General features: G+C 36.8%; 2 protein-coding genes across 2 annotated transcripts; one reads left to right on the plus strand and one right to left on the minus strand.

Moving 5' to 3' along the window:
- Window positions 1-1,186: 1,186 nt before the first annotated feature.
- On the plus strand, window positions 1,187-6,266 carry LOC122278325 (protein FAR1-RELATED SEQUENCE 5-like). The gene is made up of 7 exons (XM_043088513.1): window positions 1,187-1,714; window positions 2,712-2,771; window positions 2,866-3,013; window positions 3,095-5,196; window positions 5,283-5,417; window positions 5,506-5,591; window positions 6,161-6,266. The coding sequence occupies exons 2-6, from the start codon at window positions 2,721-2,723 to the stop codon at window positions 5,512-5,514; spliced, it is 2,445 nt and encodes an 814-aa protein (XP_042944447.1). The 5' UTR covers window positions 1,187-1,714; window positions 2,712-2,720; the 3' UTR covers window positions 5,515-5,591; window positions 6,161-6,266.
- A 373-nt stretch (window positions 6,267-6,639) lies between these two features.
- Window positions 6,640-8,812, minus strand: LOC122278326. The gene is made up of 4 exons (XM_043088514.1): window positions 8,335-8,812; window positions 8,192-8,230; window positions 7,227-7,381; window positions 6,640-7,134 (listed from the first exon to the last, which is right to left on the minus strand). Exons 1-4 carry the CDS (start codon window positions 8,336-8,338, stop codon window positions 6,892-6,894), a joined length of 441 nt encoding a protein of 146 aa, XP_042944448.1. The 5' UTR covers window positions 8,339-8,812; the 3' UTR covers window positions 6,640-6,891.
- Window positions 8,813-10,962: the final 2,150 nt, after the last annotated feature.

Below are 10,962 nucleotides of genomic sequence, written 5' to 3' on the forward strand. Positions count from 1 at the left end.
GTCGAGCAAAAATTGACAAGCTAAAGATCAGCTCGACTCGGTTCGATTATAGCATTAACTAGCTCCCTCATTCTTTGTGAATCAAATATGTTATATATTCTAATATTCCATCAATCCGCCTAATCAACCAGCTTGCAGTACAGCCAGTACGTACGTAACATGCATGGTTTTTGCTATTAATTAATTAGATAAGATCAGGAATTTTCTATTTCAGACCATGAATGAAAATAAATTGTTTTTGGCTAAGGATAGCTAGCTGATCCAAATTACGTACTTATAATTAGATTAGAAAATCTCTAATTGGCTAGGAAAAAAGAAAAATATAAATTAGCTAAGATTCCGATCGATGCATATATATATATAATATTTCCACATGCAATTCCTTCCTCCATGCCACCATCAAATGATCAGATATTTTTACTCCAAATTTAATAGCTACTACAAGAAAATTATATTGCTTATTTATGATTATTTATTTATTGTAAAAATGATTATTTTCTGTCAAAATGAGTATATTTTCATCACAAATAGTTATTCTTATCGTAAATAATCTATCACAAATACTCATTTTTCTTATAGGTGGCCAGTCGGCTAGCTAGTGTAAGTGCAACACTACCGATATTAACTATAAAAACAATATTCAAATTAAAATTGGTATAGTTTTAATTTAAAAACTAATTATATAAGCCTTTCTCATGATATATATTAGACTTCGAAATCCAATTAATAAACTCTCTCATTCCTAAGACAATCTAAGAAGCTGCTCATGATGATAATGAGATTTCAGAAGAAGCTAAATATATATTCTCCAGTAGTATATATATCCGGCAAGTTCCATATAACTTTTGACTAGCTTTTGAGCATATATTCATGCATGCATATAAATATATATATATATATATATATGTATGTATGTATAAATAGCAGCTAGCATATTATATAAATAACTCCATTAATGCATGCATGATCCTAATTACGTACGTGGCTAGTCATGCTTAATTAACCAGTAAACGTAAATATATAGTACTCGAGTTCACAATTCGATATAAAACCAAATTAATTAATTAATATATACAATAATTCAACAGTACCGTACGCAATATATGACTAAGGAAAGTCCATCGAGGGTCTCTTTTTCCTTAGAAAGGGATATATATATATATATAAGCTACAGAGAAGCCACTGTAGCAGTGCACACACTGCACTCACGACGTGGCTTCTCCTAGTTTTAGTTTTTTTTTTTTTTTTTTTTTTTTTTTCATTTTGACCAAAACGGTGCGTTTTGACCCAATTTGAAATACGGTTTCCTGCCTTCATCCCCATTCAAAATGAACCCGCGAAGCACCTCTCGTTTGACAGCAACCCCCCGCGTACTGGTCCGTCTACCCAGGCCTCCCGGCGACGGCGTCTCTGTCGTCAGCCACTTCCTCTTGCTTCGGCCCGCCATCTACCCCTCGCCGCCGCTCCCCACGAGGCCGTTGAACGGAGCGAAGGAGGGCTGAATGCCCTGAAACTCCTTTCTGCCTGGGGACAAACCCGAATCTGCCTTCCTCTTCCCAGCGCCACCTGGCGACGGCGATGCACTGATCAGCGCCACCTACAAATGTCCCCTGAACCGGCGCATCCACTCCCCTTGAAACGACTGTGAACCGAGGAAACCATAACTCATTCCAAGTTGCTCTGTTTCGGGTAAATGCACTGAGAAGTTATACAGGTGAATATTTTCAATTTTATACGTGTTGTAATATTATATTCTTCATGTGTACATCAAGATTCGATTTTTATGTTTTTCGAAATTGGTATGATAGCTTAGGGCACGGAGAAAAACCTCAGCTTTCTGTTAGTTTTGAATGGGTTGGAAAAATGAGATAAAAATGTCAGCTTTTACTTGTATTCTGTGAGGTTTGAATGGTTGTGGATTGTGAGATAAAAATATTAGCTTTCTCGATGGGTACTCTAAGTTTGGAATATGGAGGAATGAAATGCTTGTTAGGTTTATGTAACAAGACTTGTACGTACATACATTTAGCTGTGATGTGGTTCAACCTATTGCGTAAGAAAGGGCAATGTGTTTGAAGATTACTGAGTTTAGTTAAGATTACAGAAACCACATAAGTGAGCAAGTTTTCCATTATTTTTACAGAGTAGGTAATTGGAGACACACTGGAAACATGCGTGAGCAAGTTTTCAAATTTATTTGCAGAATGTCTATAGCCAAAATGATAGAATGATATAATGACGTTTTTAGAGTTTGAATAAAGTTTTATAATTTTATTTTTTATTAACTTTAATGAGTAACATACTCCAAAAAAATTGGCTAACAAATTGTTTTATTTTCTACACTCTCTTAAATGGTTGATAAATCATAAGAACAAATTGTTATTATGATTTAGTGAATATAATTGGAGATGAATTATTAGTGAATATAATTGCTTCATGAAATATGATGTTTATGGCAATCAGTTTGGGTAGGTGAGTTGAATATGATTTTCTTCATAGCTCCTCTGTAGCATCGTAGTCATTCTCACACGGTTCTTTTATTATTTCTTATTCTTATTCCCATTCCCACTCTTCAAAGATTAGAGAAAAAACCAGTATACTATTTCCATAACATAGTAATTTCTTCTCATTACCGCCGTTCAATCATAACCTATGATTTAATTTGCTGAAAGCAATTAACAGCATAATTGCTGCTTGCTGCTGACTTGTAGATTTAAATCATGGCCAACCCATTTGATGAAGACTTTAACCCATTTGAAAATCCATTTGAGGTATATTGATTTGGGTTCCAGTTTAAAAGGCTCTATTTTGTTTAGTTTATTGAGAAACTAACATGGGTTGCCTAACAATGTCCTACTTAAATAGCATATGCCACCTTATATGCCATACACTCCACCAAGTAATCCGGAAGACCTGACACCTACAGCGCCCCCTGAGTCAACTGCTGCTGAATTTGAAAAAAATGTTGGGTGTTCATCACGAATTATTGATGAGGATGTTCATGACGCCCATGGTATTTATAGTTTCCATTATATTGATTATAGTACTTGAGCTTTCTTTTTATGCTAATCCATTCATATTTGAATAAATGTAGAAATGGTATTCGACATAAATGAAGATTTAGAGGGTACCACTGATGTCCAGGAAGATGAGGTACCAGTTGATGCACCCAGATCCGGTATGGAATTTGCAAGTGTGAAAGACCTGACAGCCTACTATAAGCATTATGCGAAACAACAGGGTTTTGGTGTACGGATACAGAGGACTAGGAGAGATGATGATGGGAGGCCAGTTTATGTGACAGTTGGTTGTGCCCGTGGCGGAAAGTACCAACCTAAGAACAGTGATATGTCGAAACCACGGCCAACAACTAGGACGGATTGTAAGGCCAGAGTAAATGCGACATTGAGTAAGACTGACAAGTGGGTTTTCACCACTGTAGAAAATATACACAACCATGTAACTGTAAGCCCCAAGAAGACTAGGCTATTGCGATCTCACAAGGTTCTAGATGAATACAGCCAAAGGGTCCTTGACTTGAATGATCGAGCGGGTATACGGATGAATAAGAACTTTTTTTCTCTTGTTGTTGATGCGGGAGGTTATGACAATCTTCAGTTTCAGGAGAAAGATTGTCGGAATTATATTGATAAAGCCAGATATTTACGGTTGGGTAAAGGAGGTGGAGATGCACTTAATCAGTATTTCAAAAGAATGAGAGACAAGAATGATGGGTTCGTTTCTGTCATGGACGTGGATGATGAGGGGAGGTTACGGAATGTCTTTTGGGCTGATGCTCGTAGTCGAGCGGCCTATGAGTATTTTGGCGATGTAGTAACCTTCGATACTACGTACCTAACAAATAGGTACGGGATGCCTTTCGCTCCATTCGTTGGTGTTAACCATCATGGGCAATCCATATTACTAGGGGCAGGATTGCTTTCGAGTGAGGACACAACCACTTTTGTGTGGTTATTTCAAATGTGGTTGGATTGCATGAATGGTCGGGCCCCCTGTTCCATCATAACCGACCAAGATCGGGCCATGAAGAGTGCTATTGCCATTGTTTTCCCCAACACTCGTCATAGATTTTGTTTATGGCATATCTTGCGCAAACTTCCAGAGAAGTTGGGGTCTCACGCACTGTTCAATGCGGGGTTGAAGACTGACATTCAGACAACATTATATGATTCACAGACCATCCCCGAATTTGAGGAGAGTTGGGGTGAACTACTTGAGAAGTATGATCTGGTCAGCAATAAATGGCTCGAAGCCTTATATGAGGAAAGATCTTTTTGGGTTCCAGTTTACTTGAAAGGTGAATTTTGGGCTGGTATGAGCACGACCCAAAGGTCAGAAAGCATGAATGCATTTTTCGATGGCTATGTGCATTCCGGAACGACATTGAAGGAATTTGTTGATCAGTTTGATAATGCACTTAGAAAGAAGGTCGAGGTCGAGACACTTGCTGATTTCAAATCTATCAACCAGACTATTCCCTGCGTATCTCACTTCAACATAGAGAAGCAATTCCAATCCGTATATACAAATGCAAAATTCAAAGAGCTCCAAAGGGAGTTGCTAGGCTTAATGGCTTGTAATTGTTCGTTGGTAAGCACAGAAGGGTCAATTTTAAAATACGATGTGTTGGATGAAATTAGTATTGACGAGCTCATTAAAACAGTCAATTACTCAGTATACTTTAATGAAAAGGAGGTGGAGGTGCGATGCACGTGTGGACTATTTGAAACTAGGGGGATTCTATGTCGGCATGCACTTAGAGTTTGTCAATTGAAGAAGATTAAAGAGCTGCCAAGTGTATATGTCTTGGATCGCTGGAGAAAGGACGTAAAGAGGAGATACACCTTACTCAGAAGTAGCTACGATGACCATGGTGACAGAGAGGATAGTCGGAATTATGAGCTTGTTGTTAAGAGATGTTTGAAATTAGCAACCAAAATAGCCTCAAATAATGAAAAAGTCCATGCATTCCTAAGTGTTGTTGATGACTTTGAGAAAAAATGTGAAGACTCAACAGTAGACTCGACACTCATTCATACGAAGGAGAAAGCAGATGTGGTATTGGATAAGGGGAAAAAGATATTAAGCCCAAATGTGGTACGAGGAAAAGGGAGACCCCCAAGTAAGAGGAGGGTTCCACCTGTGGAAAAGATGGTCACAAAGAAAAGCAAACGGGTAATTTTTAAACCTTGTTTTAACCTGCAATATAATACTTTTTCATCATGAGTTTAACATATGTCATATATTGTTTGGCAACATAGACATGCAGGAAAATCTTGGCAGATGAATCAGGATTGGATGACAACCCGGGATCTCAACACCCCCAATTTTCTGATGGGGTATATGTTGGGACACAAAACAGCATTATTACACAATCCACACCACCAGGAAATGAGGTTAACCATGACTTCATTTTGTAAATATATGTGATATGTTCAGAAATATCAATGAATAAGTTTTAATATACTGTTTTTTGAATAACAGAATTTGTGAAGCCATGGTCATCATGATGGGTTCGTTTTTTAAACCATTTGGAGAGGGTATTTTTGCCTTGTGAGGTAGCTTTTTTGGTAAGCTCTCTCTATGTTCAAATGTATATTTAATGGTTTGGAATACTCTTAAAGTGAGCACCTGGGAAAATCTGTTGTTATAAGTTGAGTGTTGGAGTGGGGAGGTTTATGGTCCGTGTATACTTGCCTAAGATGTTGTAATGGTTTGTTTTTGTCATATTTGAATACCCGAGTATGTACATTTGTATTTGTCAAACTTAATAGGTTGATTTTTTTTGGCAAGAATTTCATTGTTTATTTGTCTACCTAGCTAAAGACAAGTTGAACTCAACTATATTGTCACCTGATTGATAGTTTGGACATTTTTCTATTTGGGATGAAGGTGCAAACATTTTTAATTACCAATATTAAGGTCAGAAAATATTGGTTCATTTTCTCTAGGAAGGGGTCCTTTGCATTTTCAATTTTGTGGTTTGCATGTTTAGACTAGTAAATTGTTAAGAGATGAGAAATCCCAAGTTTACATACAATACGCTCCATGGTTTCTAGTTTCCTTGGTTTTTTATATTAGTTCTGACAGAGATGAAATATTTATATTTCATACACGTCCTCATGCCCCATTTGTGCAGTGAAGGAAGTCTTAAAGCTTTGCCCAGCCAGACTGTTGGTAACACTGTCCAAGCTTTCAAGTTTTGACTCGGTTGAAAACTTTCTGCAAAAGGTGGCTATTGTTAGGGGTACGCTGAAAAAGGGTGGCATTGTGGATGTGGAAGCTGCTGCAAGAATTGATGTATTGATGTATTGATGTATATGAGTTGGACGTAAAATTCGGGCCCCAAGTTGACATTTACAGTTAGTATGATCTGGTCAGAATTTTTTGTCACATTTTGGGATAGGGCTGGTTGGATTTATGACAAATAGGGAAACTAATGTACATACTCGGGTGATGCTATTACAATTTCATCTAATGAAATCTTGGATGTTAATTATTTCCATTGATGGCCTGTGCACCCTGAAGCCTTTCGGGTAAAACTAGTTTGACAATACAATGTCTTAGCATTTTGATTTCAGGTAAGAAAAAAGGCCCTAACACTCTGAAACCAGCATAGAGAGAAGCACTGGAAATATATAACCTGCGTATTTACATTGTTTTACTTCAGTCAACTACAAGAAATGACTAGCTAGCTAGTACATAATCTGTCAACTACTTAAATAGCTGCCACTGTTAATAATTACACAGAATGGTCAACAAGAAATTACAATGACTATATCCCCAACATGGGGTTAACAAGCTGTCACAAAAAAAAAAAAAAAACTACACCCAGACAGCTCCAAAATTAACTTACAAGCTACATGGTATTTATCCAAACCAAGCAAAGACAACTACAAATGTCAAAACCCAGTACATCATTAGTAACTTTTGTTTCTGTTTTTTCAGATTCTTCACAGCGTCTCGGACTTTTTCTTCCCTTTTCCTAACGTCATAGTCGCGCTGTAATACGTCCTCCCAGCAACAAGAAGCCTTATTCTCTCTGACACGAAAATTCTCCTCTAGTAGAGTTAGTATATCCAACCAAACGAAAAATTCACACCGAGCATCTCCCTGCACACAGTGGCAAACTCCTAATTAACATGATTAAAATACCGCCTTGCGGGTAAAAAACTAACAAAAAATTAATATTTTTGGGGTATTACCGTATTATAATTTGGGCATGCAAAAAACCTCCTTCCGGGATTTTTTTTGGTGTGGGATGTTTTTAGTGGTGTTTTTAAACCACACCAACAAGTTGGTGACTCCATCACAAAATCATTAACTATAGATGATGATTCGGATGGTGCCATGCATGATTCTGAAAAACCAAATACAAATTCAAAGACATAAAATAAAAAACCTATTAACATGCTGGAATTAATAACCACCCAACTTAGTGACCAAAATCTGCCTTTCCATATGACTCAACAAAGCCAATAAACTGTACAAATTCCACAAGAAACCATAGGACTATGGCTTACGTGGTAATAGGTTTGGTCTTTAGTTTTAAGGTTCAAACTTCTCTAGACCATGGTCATTACCAGCTCAAGGCAAGAGTATATAAGTAAAAATGTAATTGGAGATGTAAATAGACTTTTTCTTTTAGCACTCACATGAAAACTTGTAAAAATCCAAGGCCAACAACCGGGACCAAAATCTGCCCTTCCATATGACATAAGTAAGCCAATAAACTGTTGAAATCCCACAAGTCCATATTATTTCTCACTTTGCCTTTTTTAAAAGCCCCATTGTGGTATATAAGCAGGATGTGTATATAATAACCATATATTAAATGGAAATAATAAGCAGTCAGTGGTATACAAATGCTCTTCGACCAAACGAGATGCCCCAACGATGTGTATACATTTCATATGAAGAGTATTACAAATGAGCATGACGCCTACATAAGGTGTATCATATGAACTCAAAGACAAAATCATTTGAACAACCCCTAAAATAGCCTAAAATTCATAAAACCAAAGAGTAAAAATCAGCACACAAATAAGTAAATGGCAACCAAACATTACATAACAAGATTCAATAATTTTTACCTAGCTCCCTTTGTTTTGTACCATTTTTTAAGATTACCACTTAGCACTGTAAAGCAAATAAATTAGGAAAAAGTAACCTGGACTAGCGTTGGACCGGATCAAGTGGGGTTTCCTCCCTATGTACACAAATATATATTGTTATTACAATGGATTTTAACTCATAATGCAGATCAACAAGGAAGCTATCTATACAAAATCAATAATAAATATATTTACTTACCCATTTCGGTCAACAATGTTTTCTCAACCCAAATCGAAATAGAGAGTGTGTGATGGAGAAAAACAGTAGCAGTGCACGGAGGGAAAACGTTGAAGAGAAGCCACCAGGAACAAAGCTTCAATCGGAGTGACCGGACTCTAGGGTTTCTGCAAGACAGAGAGAGAAATAGATGCCGATTAGAAGACCACAATGATAACCTATGCAGAGGAAGACGACCATGAACCGAGGAGAGAGAGAGAGAGTGTGAGAGAGAGAGATGAAACCGTGAGGGCTGAGGGTCCTCGGCACCCTCAGTCCTTTCTACGCTCGGGAGGAGTGGGGGGGGGGGGAATGAAATGAGGGAAGGGGGGAAATGAGTGCAGAATGGGAATTAGGGATTCGAAATGAGGGATCCGGTTCTGTCGCGTTAGTGAACCCGGTCCGGTCTACACGTCATGTGTGCATTGTGTGCACCGAACAGTGGCTGCTGAGTGGATTTATTCATATATATATATTAATAACAAAGTTATTTAATATAAAATGTTATTAGTGTGAGCAAGACTTCATTTATCAAACCACGTAAAAGTACACATATGGTTGCACCTCTTTAATTATTTGGCACGCACACACTGATCATAGAATCATTCATGACAGACTGGCATATTGCAGTTAAATACATACATATATATATATATATATAGGACAATTTTATTTTATTTTTAGATTTCTTTTGCCGAGTAATTAATTAGGAGAAGAGACTAAAATTAGTTATATTGGGACAACATGATTATAAATAGCTATTGTAACAAATGATCATCGATCTACTACTGCTTGTTGGATCGAATCATCGAGAAAGATAATATTTTTTTTATAGGCATTACTTCATTAATAACATTTATTAAATCTTCAAAATCAAATGTCACACCTTTATTTATTAAAATAAAATAAAAAAGGAAAAAGATATCACCCACGCAACTGTGCACATTACCATTTAAGAATACAAAAGTAATCAACTTTGCTACTAATCATCCTCATATATCACACTTTTTCTTTTTTAGATTTTTTTATTTTTTTAATTAATTAAATTATTTTACTCATCATCCATATACTATATATTCGGTAAGAGAAAAAATTAAAATTTAAAAATTATATATAGTATGTGGTGTGAGGATAATATATTTCCTGCTTCCTCCTGGCTAGTCGTCTTCTTCCTGGATGGTCTAAAGACGCATGAACACCATGCGATCAGATGGATCATTATATCAAAATCCATGCTTGAATTTGTATTCAACTTCTCTGGGCCCAGATCTCACTGTAAAAACTGGGCTTAGTTTTCTCTAGAGCACCCAAGAAACTGGTACATTTTAATTGCACTCAGCTGTTAGATAGGGCCCGGAGGAATCAGTTTTGGGTCTTTTCCATTGAAAACATATCCGGGCTAGCTCGGGCTTCTAATTAAAACCCACAAAGAAACTGCCTTAGGAGACTTAATTTGGGAATCGACCATTGATATATAATAAGCAAAAGTTAACCAAATTTGTGTGTATAAGGCATGGGTGATAGACAAGAGCGGTTCTTCTTCTAACTAATATTAGATACAGTCACGGGTTGTGCAAGTACCGTCTTATCATTTTTTTTAGAAAGAGTATGATTCATTATTAAAAAAAATATTTTTTCACTTGGATTTCATATTTATTCACTTTTTTTAAAATGAGTGTGCAACGATTGCGTACTCTATGATTGAAATATAATTTTTCTTTTATTTTTTGGGTATATAATCGGCAAATTTAAAATCTGTCTTTCTCACAAAAACAAAAGAAGGTGACCATCAAAGAGAACAAAACGACGTCAATTTAAGCAAGCATTACAGTAGGGCAATTTCTTTTTGAGCCATTCTGGGCCTACTGGGTTGCCTGATAAAGTCCAATTATTGGGCATTGAACCAAAGATTTTCTTCGTTCTTCCCAAAGGAAATGGAGATTAGAAATTTACGAGACCAATGACTGTGTGTTCCTGCACTTGTTTTGGCACACAAACGGAGCAAATCCAACAACTTCCGTAATTTGAAGTTTAAACCTTAGCACTATACCATGCGAAGCTCCCCAAAAAAGATGAAATGGGCGGTAAAAAAGCAATGCAATGAGAACGTGTGGGATACCACTTCCCCAATAGGCAAATATGAAAATGGGAATCTCATGATTGAGCAACACAAACAAGCAATCTTGTAGTATAAAAACAACTTTAGGCCCCATTCATCACTCTCTCTCTCTCTCTCTCTCTCTCTCTCTCTCTCTCTCTCTCTCTCTCCATCATTGATTCAAAACTCAACAAGTTGACAGTCTTATGGGCCAACTATGCGTACTGGCCGGAATTGTCTCCTTTCTTGTACGTGCTAGTGTACAAAACAGTAATTTTCACTGCCTCTAGATTGAATCATCATCGGAGAAAATTACATCATCATGTCATCGAGAATATTGGATGGCATTTATCTTCATGCAGCAGTACGCTCCCATTCAACTAATTAATGCTCCTAAGAAATTTTAAACTATGATTTAAATATTAATAGGATAAATGTACGTACGACGTTGCCCACGATCAGCACAACAAAAGACTAGAAAAAACATACTTGGGATATATGATTTTATTAAT

This window comes from Carya illinoinensis, chromosome 10 (genome assembly GCF_018687715.1).
Source record: "Carya illinoinensis cultivar Pawnee chromosome 10, C.illinoinensisPawnee_v1, whole genome shotgun sequence".
NCBI classification, from domain to species: Eukaryota; Viridiplantae; Streptophyta; class Magnoliopsida; order Fagales; family Juglandaceae; genus Carya; species Carya illinoinensis.

Excerpts from the sequence above, each read along its gene's own strand:
- LOC122278326 (XM_043088514.1), bottom strand. Across the intron at positions 7,382-8,191 it reads CCGGTCCAACGCTAGTCCAG|AATCATGCATGGCACCATCC; the intron begins GTTACTTTTTCC and ends TTGGTTTTTCAG. Across the intron at positions 7,135-7,226 it reads CATGCCCAAATTATAATACG|GGAGATGCTCGGTGTGAATT; the intron begins GTAATACCCCAA and ends CACTGTGTGCAG.
- LOC122278325 (XM_043088513.1), top strand. The coding sequence starts at position 2,721 with ATGGCCAACCCATTTGATGAAGACTTTAACCCATTTGAAAATCCATTT. Across the intron at positions 2,772-2,865 it reads CATTTGAAAATCCATTTGAG|CATATGCCACCTTATATGCC; the intron begins GTATATTGATTT and ends CTACTTAAATAG. Across the intron at positions 5,197-5,282 it reads TCACAAAGAAAAGCAAACGG|ACATGCAGGAAAATCTTGGC; the intron begins GTAATTTTTAAA and ends TTGGCAACATAG.